Source organism: Neofelis nebulosa, chromosome 2 (assembly GCF_028018385.1).
Source record: "Neofelis nebulosa isolate mNeoNeb1 chromosome 2, mNeoNeb1.pri, whole genome shotgun sequence".
Lineage (NCBI taxonomy): Eukaryota > Metazoa > Chordata > Mammalia > Carnivora > Felidae > Neofelis > Neofelis nebulosa.
In genome coordinates, this window is record NC_080783.1 from 110,598,429 (window position 1) to 110,613,532 (window position 15,104).

Here is a 15,104-nt window from a genome sequence, read left to right on the forward strand (position 1 = left end):
TTTTAATTAAAGCTAGTAGGGAAAAAATAAATGACTTTCATCATTATTTGGCATTTATGTTCAAAGTACAGAATTCCTTTTAGAGATTTTCATCAGTATTTCAAGTCAGAAACAAAAGGCTTTATTCTGTGAATAATAAATGACCTACTGATATTTGTAAGTACTTCCTCACCATAAAGTTCAACAAGACTATATTTAATAGGCTGCTTAAGGATCTCAGCCAGTAACAACTTAAAATGTAACAATGTAAGAAAAATGCATTCCTTTAAAAAAAAAAAAGGGGGGGTGAATCCATAAAACTGAGTGAAAGGATCATGAACTTTTAATTTCTTCCAAATAAATCAAAAATTTCTTTCTAAGACTGTAAGTCTGAGTCTCCTAGTAATACCAATTATATGCTCTCTGGGAAAGTTTGGAGATAATTTAATTGATTTTCACTAGTAAATCACTAGAATTAAACCAATTCTACTAATGATAATCAGCAAATAATCAATAAAGGAATTGAAGGACTTTTACAGATTACATTTTAAGATGTAACCATTTTGGTGAGCAATAATTTATGTTTCAGAGTAGTAATAATTAAAACATGCTTTACCCTGTAAAGAGAAATCATTAAAAAGAATGTGGCAATTCAATGGCTTCATCAGCCTTTCAAACACACAAAATAGCTGACTTTCCTAATGTATTAATTTTTTTATAATACTCAATATATTCTGCTCTATAATGAGACTGCTTGCATATTAAATTAAAATTAAAATTAAAATTAATGCTGCCAAAGGTTTAATCAGTAAATTCAAGGTTTAGAGAAAATTTTATAATCCTTCACAAAATATTCTTTGTAAAATACAATTTCATCACGTCACCTTAGCCAAACAGCAACTGAGCCAGCCAGGTATAATGTAATCACAAAGTGTGTTCTGTCCACAGGTCCAAGCCAGAACATGTCATTTATTGATAAAAATAAATCTGGGGGCGCCTGGGTGGCGCAGTCGGTTAAGCGTCCGACTTCAGCCAGGTCACGATCTCGCGGTCCGTGGGTTCGAGCCCCGTGTCAGGCTCTGGGCTGACGGCTCGGAGCCTGGAGCCTGTTTCCGATTCTGTGTCTCCCTCTCTCTCTGCCCCTCCCCCGTTCATGCTCTGTCTCTCTCTGTCCCAAAAATAAATTAAAAAACGTTGAAAAAAAAAAATTAAAAAAAAAAAAAATAATAATAATAATAAAAAATAAATCTGCCCTTAGGAAAAAAATAAGCTGAGAATGATCTCAACTGGAATAAAATATTCTCATGTAACCTTCTCGAGAAAGGTAAGCTCTTTAATCCTAACTGGATTTTTAAGTATTTAATACTTTTAAGTATTCGAGAGAGAAGAACTCGAAAAGTTAAAAGTACATATATAGGTTCTAATTATTTTCTTCATTAGAGAAAACTTAAACACTTGAATTTAGATATTTTCCCATGTTTAATATCACAGTACCAAAATGAACAGATGCCTGGCTTAAATCTCTTATCATATTTACATATACTAATTTCCTTGTTTAAAAAAAATGAGTATGGGGGTGCCTGAGTGGCTCAGCTGGTTAAACATCTGACTTCAGCTCACTCAGGTCATGATCTCACAGTTCGTGAGTTCGAGCCCCACATCGGGCTCTGTGCTGCACCTCAGAGCTTGGGGCCTGCTTCGGATTATGTGTGTCTCTCTCTCCCCCTCTTCCGTTCGCACTGTCTCTGTCTCCCAAAAAATGAATAAACGTTAAGAAAAAAAATTTTTTTAATAAAAGAAGTAAAAAATAAAAAAACAAGTACGGCTTCCTATCATAGATGTAAAAAAGTAAGGAGGACCATTTTAATAAAAGTAACTTCTCAGTGAGATGACATGCAAACAAAGGGCAATTTAACTGAGTTCCTTCTTTTTCCGGCTTGAAGAAGAATCACATGATATACCTAAGTACCCAATAAGAAACTTACTTTGAGGATGCTGACAAGATGTAAACTAACAAATTCACAAAAGATCATGCAAAGTGGTGAACATCCACTATAAGCACTCTTGTAACATTTCTTAGGCTGCTTTACTCTATCAAGAATCTCTGTGGTGGTCATTGGTACTAGGCAGATATGACAGGTTATAAATTTCTTAAAGATCATGAGTTGATCAAACAGGCAATGAGGATGCCTACAGGAGGAGGCCAGAGTCTGACCAAAGGCACACAGATGAAGCAGTGGGTGTCTGACATGCTGAAAAGACATTTACCTGAACACAAAAACAAATTATTTGGGAAATAATTTCAATAAAATCTTTTATCAGAAAGGTTTAGATTCCTTCTATGCTTATTCATTATGCTTGTAAAATAATTACAGGAGAACATCCGCAATCTAAAATTCAAATACCTATGATTCATACTTTTAAATATTCAGTTTTCTGTGAATACCTTTGTATAAGTTTTTAAGCAATGACTATTCCTTGTGTTGTTGCTTACTATAGTGAAGTGTTATTTGAGAAGGATGGTACAACTGGATTTGATTAATACACAGCTCAGACTGCAAGTGAGAACAACCAAAATGAAAAGATGATAGGAGTTCAGTAAAAGATATCCAATTTGGAACTGGAGGTGAAGCTGGGCGGAGAATTTGGGCCACATGATGGAACTACACACATGGTTACAAAAAGAGAAATGAAGAGAAATTTAAAAAGCAGGAAGGTGAAGCTTCGGCTTACACACTTGCCACAAGGAGACACACTGAAAATGTACAGACCCTCCACTAAAGAACATTGACAAATTTAAGCTCTTTAGCCTATACTGTCACATATATGCATGTAAGAGTGAATAATAACGTTCGTTATACAAGTGATAAGAAAAATGTGACAAAGATAAACATGAAAATATGTCAGAATTAAGAAAATGGGATCAGTCTAGATTTAAAAACTTAGCTTCCAACTACTCAGTCCATTTTTTCCCATTTAGGATGGGGTGGGTGCCATTTGGTCCATTTATTTCTAGTGTTTCCCTGTCCAATCCTTGCCTCACGTTGGAAACTTCAACAAGGGGAGAAGTGGGAAAAAAAAGTAAATAACCTATAACCCACTCCCATACTTTAGGAAAGCCTCCCTTGCCATTAACATTATGATACCACATTACATAGTTGGGTAGTTACAACAATTCATTCTTCAGCATTTATTCAATCTTTACAGGTCAGGTTTCCTTATCTAGTATTCTCTCTGGCCATTAGACTCTAAGCAAATCTCAATCCATTTTAGCAGTTTATTTTGAATGTCCCTACTAGGATATCCTGCATGAAATGGTCATTCCAAATATGTAAGTTAACTGAAAAAGTGCTTTAATCTAAAATCTATTAAATACAAAACATTACAGAAGTCTATTACATCATAAAACTTCTTTATAAAAATGTTTGGTCATACACACAGAGAAAAATTTTTCTTCCCCATTTTATCCTTTAATTATAGATGAAAATTGCCTTTAGTCTGAACTCACCCATCATGGCAACCAGCTCAACAATTTGAAAATTAGGAAAATGGTTCTTCCATCAACATTCTTTACTGCCTGAGGAGAAAAAAAGATAAACACATTTAATCATTAAAAAAAAAATATATATACATGGCAAAAGGAACTCTGCAGATATGATAAATTAACAAATTTAAGATAAGAGGATTATCCTGGGTTATTTGGCTGGACCTAACATAATCACAGGGATCCTTATAAATAAACAATCAGCAGGAAAGTGTCAGAGTGGTACTGCAAAAGAATAGCTTGACCACTCATTGTTGGCTTTAAAGACGGAATGGGACAGCCATGAGCCAATGAATACAGGCAGCTGCTAGGATGTGGGAAAGGCAAGAAAAATGCATTTTTCTCTACAGCCTCCAGAAGAACCATAGCAATGCTGACACCTTGATTTTGGCCCAGTTAGACTCATTTTAGACTTCTGACTTCCCAAACTGTAAGATGATAAGATGATTTATGTTGTTTTAAGCCACCAAATTTATGGTAATCTATTATAGCAGTATGTAATGGAACACCCAGTTTCAAGAGCTTGCTAGAGAACTCAACAGACTCAGTGACACAGTCGTACTGACAGCTATAATTTACTATAGCAAAAGGGTACAAAGCAAAATAAGCTAAAGGAAAGGGCAAACGGGGCAAAGACCAGGGAAGGTGAGGGTTAGCTCCTAAGGATCTTTTTTTAATAAATTCATATGAGACCTTTAATTCCCCCCAACCCCAGAAGTCAGTTATGACAACACCAGGAAAAACTGGAAACTCTGCACTGAGGGTTTTTATTAGGGACTGATCAATACATACCCTCTGCCTAGCATACACCAAAATTCCTAACTCCCAGAAGAAAAGCAGCTATTCAGCACAAACTATACTGTTTGTATAAGCAGTTTAGGCACAGCGAGCATTCTTATCAGTTAGGCAGGTATGGACCCTGGTAAGTTCTCAGATGCTAGCCAAGGGTGGATCTTTTAAGCAGTTCTTTCTAAGGATATGCAGTGAGGCCTACCATGTTAACTCTTCTCCACAAGCAAAACAAGAAATACACAGGTTTAAAGAAACTGCACAAAGCAATAATATGAAGTGTTTTGTTGGGCACACAAGATACAATAATATAACTTATATAACAGTAACAGCACAAAGGGGAAGAATGGTGTTATATAAAAGTGTTTGCATACCACAGTAATTAAGATGGTATCAACTCAAACTATAATGATTTTTTGGTTTTTGTTATTTTTTTTTAAGTTCATTTATTTTGAGAGAGAGAAGGAGAGAGAGAAAGCATGCAAGGGCAGGGGAGGGCAGGGGGGGTGGGGAGAGAGAATCCCAAGCAGGCTCCACACTGTCAGCACACAGCCTGATATAAGGCTCAATCCCATGAACTATGAGATCCTGACCTAAACTGAGATCAAGAATAAGATGCTTAATCCACTGAGCTACCCAGGTGCCCCCAAACTGCATTGTTTTAAGTTATTAATTTTAATATCCGGAGCAACTGGTAAAAATAAACTTTATAAAAGCGGCAAAAGAAATAAAATTAAATTAGCATACTAGAAAATATCTAACACAAAAGAAAGCAGTAATAGAAAAATGTGGTACAAAATGGATACAACACATAAAACACAAATATAAACAAAGTAGCAGATGTAATTCTACCCATATGTAATTACATTAAATATAAGTGGAATGAACAAACCATTTAAAGGATAGAGATTCGCACAGTAGATTAAAAAAACATGATCAGGTGCGACGCCTGGGTGGCTCAGTCAGTTGAGCATCTAACTTCAGCTCAGGTCATGATCTTACAGTTCGTGAGTTTGAGCCCTGCATCGGGCTCTGTACTGACAGCTCAGAGGCTGAAGCCTGCTTCGGATTCTGTGTCTCCCTCTCTCTCTGTCCCTCCCAGCTTGTACTCTGTCTCTCTCTCTAAAATAAACAAACATTAAAAAAATTAAAAAGGAAAGAGAAGAGAAGAGGAAAAGAAAAGAGAAAAAACATGATTGGGGCGGGGCGCCTGGGTGGCTCAGTCAGTTAAGTGTCAACTCCTGGTTTCAGCTCAGGTCATGATCTCATGGTTTTGTGAGTTGGAACCCCATGTTGGGATCTGTGCTGGCAGTGCAGAGCTTGCTTGAGATTCTCTCTCTCCCTCTCTCTCTGCCCCTCCCCCATCAGCACTAACATACAAATAAACTTAAAAAAAAATAATAACATGATCCAACCATATGCTGTCCACAACTTTAGATTCAAAGACAAAACTGAAAGTAAAAAGATGGAAAAAGATATACCACGCAAGCAATAGTCAGAAAAGATCTACAGTGCTATACTAATAGAAGACAAAAGAGAATACAAAAATTGTTAGAGACAAAGGAGAACACTTATAATGAAAACATGGCCAGCTCATCAATTATAATTACTATAATATAGTATATACTATACTATAAATATGTATGCATGTAACAATAAACTCAATATACAGGAAGAAGAAAATTACAGAAATTGAAAGAAGAAATAGATCATTCAAAAATAATTGCTACAGATTTCAATGCCCAATTTTCAACAACAGATAAACAGAAAAATCAGTGAGAAAACAAGATATGAATAACACTATAAAACTTCCACGGAACACTCAACCCAAAACACATTCTTCAGAAATGCACACAGAACATTTTCCAAAACACACCATGTTAGTCAGTAAAACTAATCTCAGTAAGTATAAATGGACTGAAGTTATATGAAGTCTGTTCCCTGACAACAATGCAATGAAATCAGAAACAGAAGGAAATTTGGGAAATTCACAAATATGTGAAAATAAAACACCACACTCCTTAAGAATCAATGGATCAAAAAAGAAATCATGAAGGAAATTAGAAAATGCTTTGAGATAAATGCAAATGAAACCAAAATATACTGACACTTACTAGATGCTCCTAAAGTACAACTTAGAGATAAATTTCTAACTGTAAATGTTCATATTGAAAATGAGAAGGATCTCAAATTAGTAACCTAAACTTCTACCTTAAGACCCTAGAGAAAGAAGAGCATTTGAAACCCAAACAAGCGGAAGGAAGAAACAATAAGGATTAGAGTGGAAAATTAGCAAACATTTAGCTAGACTACCCAAGAAAAAAAAAGACACAAATAACTAAACTGAGGTATTAAAGATAGAGCATTATTACCAACCTTACAGAAATGAAAAGAATAAGATAATACTATGAACAACTGTATTTCCAATAAATTGGGTAACCTGGATGACACAAATTACTAGAAACTACCTAAACCAACTCAAGAAGGATCTGAATTCAATATAAAAATTAATGAGATTGAATTAGAAATGAAAACCTTTCTGCAAATAAAAGTCCAAACCACATGCCTTCAAACATTTAAGAAAAAACTACCACTATTAAAAGAGAGAGAACTAGAGAGAGAAAGAGAGAACTGAAGCTAGTATTACTGATTACTGATAAACCAGACAAAAACATTACAAGACAACTAGATCCCCAAGTGAACAGATATAAAAATCCTCAAGAAAATACTAGCAAACCTAATCCAGAACATTAAAAAAAAGGGGGGGTATTACACACTGCAAACATGTGGGATATATTCCACAAAAGGTAGGTTCAGCATACAAAAATCAATGTAATAAAGAACATTAAAAAAGGACCAAAACATCATCTCAATAGACACAGAAAATGCATCTGCCAAAATCTAACTACCTTAAATACTTGAAAGACTAGAAAGATAAGGGAATTTCATCAAGGTGATAAAGGTCATCCATGAAAAACCCCACAGCTAACATCATACTTAATGGCGAAAGACCAGATGCATGCCCCCTTAAGATTAGAAACGGATGGCCAGTCTTACTACTCCTTTTTAATACTGTACTGGATACAGGACTAAAAGCACTCCTGTTTTTATAGAAAAACAAATAACACATAATTTTACTCATATGTGGAAGTTAATAAGCAAAACAAATGAACAAAGGAAAAAAAGAGAGACAAACGAAAAAACAGACTACAGAGAACAAACAGATGGTTACCAGAGGGGAAGTGGGAGGGGATGGATGAAATAGGTGAAGGGAACTAAGAGTACACTTTAAATTCTTTTTTCTAATGTTTATTTATTTGTTTTTGAGAGAGTGTGCAAGTGGGGGAGGGACAGGGAAAGAGGGAGAGAGAGAATCCCCAGCAGGCTCTGCACTATCAGCACAGAGCCAGACATGGGGCTTGAACTCACAAACTGTGAGATCATGATCTGAGCGGAAATCAAGAGTCAGATGCTTAAGCAAATGAGCCACCAAGGCACCCCAAGAGTATACTTCTCTTGAAAAGCAAAGAAATATACAGAATTGTTCAATCATTACACTGTACACCTGAAACTCATTTAACACTGCATGTTAACTATACTGGAACTTAAATAAGATTTTTTAAAAGTCACATAAAAAAATAAAATAAATTCAATTTATAGTATCAAAAAGAATAAATTACTTGGGAATATACTTAAGAAAAATAAGTCTTGTATACACTGAAAACTATAAAACATTATTGAAAAAAATTGAAGATCTAAATGTATGGAAAGGCATCCCATGTTCATGGATGAAAGACAATATTGTTAAGATGGGAATATTCCCAAAGTGATCTACAGATTCCACGCAATCTGTATCAAAATTCCAGTGGCCTTTTTTTTTTTTTTTTTGCAGAAATAGAAAAGCTAATTCTTTAAAAAAAAATTTTTTTAATGTTTATTTATTTTTGAGAGAGAGAGACAGACAGAGGGTGAGAAGGGGAAGGGCAGAGAGAGAGGCAGACACAGAATCCAAAGCAGGCTTCAGGCTCTGAGCTGTCAGCACAGAGCCCAACATGGGACTTGAACTCACAAACTGCAAGATCGTTACCAGAGCGGAAGTCAGACACTTAACTGAGCCACCCAGGCGCCCCCAGAAAAGCTGATCCTTAAATTTGTACAATCCCCAGAAAAGCTGATCCTTAAATTTGGAAGTACAAGAGGCCCTGAAGAGCCAAAACAATATTGCAAAAGAAAAATAAAGTTAGAATATTCACACACCCTGATTTGAAGGCTTACTACAAAGCTATAGCAATCAAAACAATGGGAATACTGACGTAAGAATAGAGACTGGTGGAACAGAACTGAATCCAGAAATAAACCCCAACATCTACAGTCAAATGATTTTTGACAAGGTTGCCAAGATAACAGTGAAAGAACAGTCTTTATAAAAAAAATTTTTTTAATGTTTATTTTTGACAGAAAGAGAGAGAGAGACAGAGCATGAGCGGGGGAGGGGCAGAGAGAGAGGGAGACACAGAATCCGAAGCAGGCTCCAGGCTCTGAGCTGTCAGCACAGAGCCCAATGCGGGGCTCAAACTCACAGACCGCAAGATCACGACCTGAGCCAAAGTCGGGCGCTCAACTGACTGAGCCACCCAGTTCTGGCAGTTCACTGGCACTGAACAACTGGATATCCACATGCCAAAGCCTTAAGTTGGACTCCCACCTCATATAGTATGCAAAAAATTAATTCACAATCGATCAAATACATAAATGTAAAAGCTAAATCCAAAAAAAACTCTCAGAAGGGAACAAAGGTATAAATTTTCATGACCTTGGATTAGGCAATAGTTTCTTAAATGTGACCCTACAAGCACAAGCAACAAATGGACTTCCTCAAAATTAAACATTTTTGTGCATCAAAGGACACTCTCAAGATAGTGAAAAGACAACTCACAGACTGGGAGAAAATATTTGCTAATTATATACTTGATAAGGGTCTAGGATACAAAATATATAAGGTCTCAATAATAAAACAACTAACCCAATTATAAAATGGGCAACAGATTTCAAAAGACATTTCTCCCAGATATAAAATGGCCAATAAGCACTTGAGAAGATGCTTAATATTAACAGTCATCAGGGAAATGCAAATCAAAACCACAATGGCATCCTACTAATTCATACCCAGTAGTATGGCTATAACCAAAATAACAGACAATGACAAGTGTTGGTGAAAATGTGGAAACACTGAAACTATATGAATCATTATTTCAATTCTTAGGTATATATCCAAGAATACTAAAAACATATAACCACACAAAAACGTTTACACTAATATTCAATGCAGCATTACTTAGAAGAGACAAAAAGATAATATAGTTTACTCAAGATCATAAAGCTGGGCAAAGTTAGGACCCGAATACCCACTTCTTATTTCTCACTTAAACTTTCTAGAATACTATGTGTCACTCCAGTTCACCTTTCAAGAAAATGGCTAGCATAGGAAATTCTCCTACCATACGTATAGACACAGAGAATGTCACAAAATGGTCGAGAAGAATTTATTCAGTATATTGTCTTTCTACAAATTTAAATTCTCAACTGCCTTTTTCAATTTTTAAATTAAAATGTTGAAGACAAATCTTGACTAACCTCCAAAATAAAGTATTCTGAACACAAAATTTTTCCATTTAAATCAATAACATCTCTTTCAGGAAAAACAGTTAATTCCCCAAACCACAAATTAAATAAAAAAGGCATCAGTCTAATGGAAAAGCAGTTCAAGGCTGCATTTATAAAAACAACTATGGGGATGCCTGGGTGGCTCAGTCTGTTAAGCATCCTACTCTTAATTTCTGCTCAAGTCATGATCTCATGGTTTGTGGGTTCAAGCCCTGCTTCAGGCTCTGCACTGACAGCGAGGAGCCTACTTGGGATTCTTTCTCTCCCTCTCTCTCTCTCTACCCCTCCCTTGCTCACACTCTCTCTCCCAAATAAATAAAACAGTCAATAAATAAACAAACAGTTCGGTACTTTTACCAATATTCTGAGGTTGAAATTGGCAAAAACATCAAAATATATAAAATTAAAGGTACAAGTGAGTAGGAAAAGCTAAACAAAGGTGAATCACATCTGTACCTGAAAGTTCTTATCTACAACCTATTTTAATTTTTGTCATTTTGACATTTATTACCATAGACTGATTTTGCCAGCTTTTCATATTAACTCACAGAAGACATACGCTTTTGTATTTATTTTCATTCAATATCTGTTACAGCTCTGAGATTCTTCCACATCATCTGTATGAGTATTTTGCTCATTTTCATTGCTGTGTAATACTCCATTATGTGACTATATCTCAATTAATTCACCTACTCTACTAGTGGACATAAAAGTTTCCAGTTTTTGACTATTACAAACATAGGCTTTACAAACCTCCTTGAACATAACTTTTAGTGAACATAAACACATATTTCTGTTGGATATATACCAACAGAAGGAATTGCTAGGTCACTAAGACACACACATAGTTAACTTTAGCATATATGGCCACTTTCTTAGAGTAGCTGTCAATCTATATCCTCCCACCAGCAACGTATGAGAGTTCCAGTTCTTCCACCTTCTCACCAACCCTATTAGTCATTCTGGTGACTATGTAATATCTCACTAGTTTTAATTTATACTTACCTCATGGTCAATAATGTTGAGTATCATTTCAGAATGGCATAATGAATTTATAAAAGCATGATCCTATTATACAGTGTCTATAAGATCTAAGGACATGATAGGCTAAAAGTAAAAGGACAGAAAGATATCCCATGCAAATAGTAACCAGGAGAGAGCTAGAATGGCTACACTAATATCAGACAAAACAGACTAGAAGTCAAAACTGTTATAAGACACAAAAAAGACATTAAATATTGAGAAAATGGTCAATTCATTAAGAAGATATAACAATTATAAACATACATACACCAAACAGCAGAGCTCCAAAATATATGAAGCATGAACAGAATTAAAAAAGACAAATACATACCTACACAGTAACAATAGAAAACTCAATACCCCACTTTCAGTAACAGAGCAACCATTCAGATCAGTAAGGAAATACAGGACTTGAACACTATAGGCCAACTGGACCTACCAGATGGATACAGAACACTCAATCCAAAAACAGTACAATACATAGTCTTCTCAAGTCCACATGGAACATTTTTCTGAATAGACCATATGTTAGGCCACACACAAAAAAAAATCTTAATAATTTAATAAGATTAAAATCAGACAAAGTATTTTTCCAATCATAGTGGAATGAAACTAGAAATTAACAGCAAAAGGAAAACTGGAAAAGTCATAAAGATGTGGCAATCATACAGTAAATTCTTAACCAATGTTTCAAAGAAGAAATCACAAGGGAAATTAGAAAATATCTTGAAAAAGATGAAAATGAAAACACAACACACCAAAACTCATAGGATACGGCAAAAACAATGCTAAGAGAAATTTAGAGCTATAAATATTTATGTCAAAAAAGATTTCAAAACAACCTAACTCTATATCTTAATTAGTAAAGCAAAAACAAACTAAGCCAAAAGCTTACAGAAGGAAAGAAATAATAAAGGTTAGACCAGAGATTAAAGAGAGAAGAGAAAAACAATAAAGAAAATCAATAAGACCAAGAGCTGGTTCTTTGAAAAGATAAACCATTAGTTAGAATAAGAAAAACAGAAAAGATTCAAATAAATTAAAATCAGAAAGAGAACATTACAGGAATAAAAAGGACCATATCAGAGCAGCATGAACAACTGCATATGAAAAACTGTATAACAGAGGTGAAATGGAAAAATTTCTAGAAACATAAAACCTACCAAGAATGAATAATGATTAGGAAATCTAAACAGACCTATGATTAGTAAAGATAATGAACCAGTAATCATAAAGTTCCTGACAAGAAAAGCCCAGGACCAGATGGTTGCACTAATGAATTTTATCAAACATTGACACATGGTTTCTTCTGAAACAATTCTTCCAAATTCTGAAACATTCCAAAAAAATTGAAGAGTAAGGAGCATTTCCTAATTCATTGGACGAGGACAACATTACCCTAATACCAAAGCCAAACAAAGACATTTAAAAGAAAACTATTGGACAATTATCTCTTATGAATATTGATGCAAAGTTCCTCAACAAAGTACTAGCAGACCAAATTCAGCAGCATATTAAAGGGATTATACACCATAACACAGTGGGATTTATTGCTGAAAGGCAAAGATAGTTCAATATATGAAAAAATCAATGTAACAGGTCACATTAACATAATGAAGAGGGCAAAAAACACAAGATACACTCAATTGATGCAGAAAAAGCATCTGACAAAATTCAATACCCTTTCATGATAAAAAACACTCAACAAACTACCAATAGGAGGAAACTTCCTAAACGCAATAAAGAGCATATATATAAGAAAAGCCTACACCTAACATCACACTTACTGATGAAAGACTTTTCCTCTAAGATTTACCATCTTCAGATTAGGAACAAGACATAAATGCCCACTTTGCCACCTCAGTTCAACACAATACTGGAAGTTCCAGTGAGAGCAATTAGGCAAGAAAATAAATGATAAGCATCCAGATAGGAATGAAAGAAGTAAAATATCTCTGTTTGAGATGACACGATCTTATATATAGAAATGTCTAAAGATTACACACATACAAACAAATTCACCAAAGTTGCAGGATACAAAATCAATACACAAAAATCAGTTACATCTCATTACATAATGAATAATCTGAAAGTGAAATTAAGAAAATAATTCCACTTACAACAGCATCAAAAAGAGTAAGATATCTCAGAATTAACCTAACCAAAGAGGTGAAAAACCTGTACAATGATACACTGCCAGAAACGCTGCCAAAAGAAATTTAAAATATATAAATAAATGGAAACATATCCCATGCTCATGGATTAGAAGACTTAACACCATTAATATGTCGATACTACCAAAGTGACCTACAGATTCAATGCAATCCGTATCAAAATCTCCATGACATTTTTTGCAGAAAAGAAAAATCCACCCAAAAGCTCATATAGAAATCTCAAGGGACTCCAAATAACCAAAGCAATCCTGAAAAAGAACAAACCAGAGAATGTACACTTTCTGATTTCAAAACTTACTACAAAGTTACAGTAATTAAAACAGTGTGGTACTGGTGTAAAAGACACACAGATCAATGAAAAAGAGTCCAGAATTAATCCCTTGCATATATATGGTCAAATGATTTTTGACAAGGATGACAAGACTATTTAATAGAGAAGGACAGTTTTGTAAACATATGGTGATGGGAAAACTGGATATCCTTATGCAAAAAAAATGTAGACTGAACCTTACACCAAACACAAAAATTACCTCAAAATAGATCACAAACCTAAATGTAATAGTGAAAACCATAAAACTCTTCAAAGAAAATAGAAAGGAGAAGCTTCATGACAGAATTTTTGCAACAATGCCTTAGATGTGACACCAAAAGCACTGTCAACAAAAAGATAGATTAATTGGAGTTCATCAAAATTTAAAACTTCTCATGGATGAACCTGGAAGGTATTATGTTAAGTGACATAATCCAGTCATGTAGAATACCACATGATTCTATTTTTATAAGGTATCTAAAACAGTCAAATTCATAGAAGCAGAGAATAAGCAGAGTGGAAGCAGAGTGGTTTCCAACGACTGATAGGTGGGAAAAATGGGAAGTTGTTATTTAATGGGTATAAAGTGTCAGTTATCCTACACGCGTACGTTCTAGAGATCTGTCGTACAACACAGTTCCTATAGCTAATGATATGGTATTATGTACCTAAACGTTTGTTAAGAAGGTAAATACCCTTAAATATTCCTTCCACTACCAAAGAAAGAAGAGACATACGGAATCTTTGGAAAGTGCTGGATATGTCTATCACCTGAACTGTGGTAGCAGCATGGGTACCTGTATATGTCCAAACTAATAAAATTATACAACACCAAACAGATAGTTTTTTTTATATCAATTATACCTCATTAAAGCAGTTAAAAATTTTTAAAACTTCTGTGCATCAAAAGACACAGTCAACAATTAAAAAGCAATCCAGACAATGGGAGAAAATATTTAAAAATCATTGATCTGAGAAGAGGTTAATGTCCAGAATAAATTCTCACAATTCAACAACAAAAAACAAATAATGTGATTAAAATATGAGCACAACAGGGTGCCTGGGTGGCTCAGTCGGTTAAGTGTCTGACTTTGCTCAGGTCATGATCTTGCGGTTTGTGAATTCAAGCCCCATGTCAGGCTCTGTGCTGACGGCTCAGAGCCTGGAGCCTGCTTCAGATTCTGTCTCCCTCTCTCTTTGCCCCTCCCCTGCTCATGCTGTCTCTGTCTCAAAAATAAACACTAAATAAATAAATAATAAAAAATAAGCACAAGACTTGAATAGACATTTCTCCAAAGATGATATACAAATGGCCAATAGAATATGAAAAGATGCTTAACATCACAAATCATTAGGGAAATAAATTCCAACTAAAACCATAATGAAATACCATATCACACCCATTACAATAACTACTATCAAGGGGCACCTGGCTGGCTCAGTTAGTTCAGCATCCAACTCTTGATTTTGGTGCAGGTCATGATCCCAGAGTCATGAGGCCACAGGATCAAGTCAAGACCCGCATCTGCCTCTGGGCTGACAGTGCAGACCCTGCTTAGGATTTGCTCTCTCCCTCTCTCTCTGTCCCTCCTCTGCTTGCATGTGGATGTGGTGCACATAT

At 35.1% G+C, this 15,104-nt stretch overlaps 1 protein-coding gene across 1 annotated transcript in view; it reads right to left on the minus strand.

The window, feature by feature from the left end:
- MAP3K2 (mitogen-activated protein kinase kinase kinase 2) overlaps nucleotides 1-15,104 on the minus strand; it is a 100,333-nt gene that overhangs the window by 42,108 nt on the left and 43,121 nt on the right. The window contains exon 2 of the mRNA XM_058715625.1: nucleotides 3,488-3,556. Within this exon, the coding sequence (XP_058571608.1) occupies nucleotides 3,488-3,494 (7 nt within the window). The 5' untranslated portion in view covers nucleotides 3,495-3,556. The remainder of the gene's footprint in view (nucleotides 1-3,487; nucleotides 3,557-15,104) is intronic.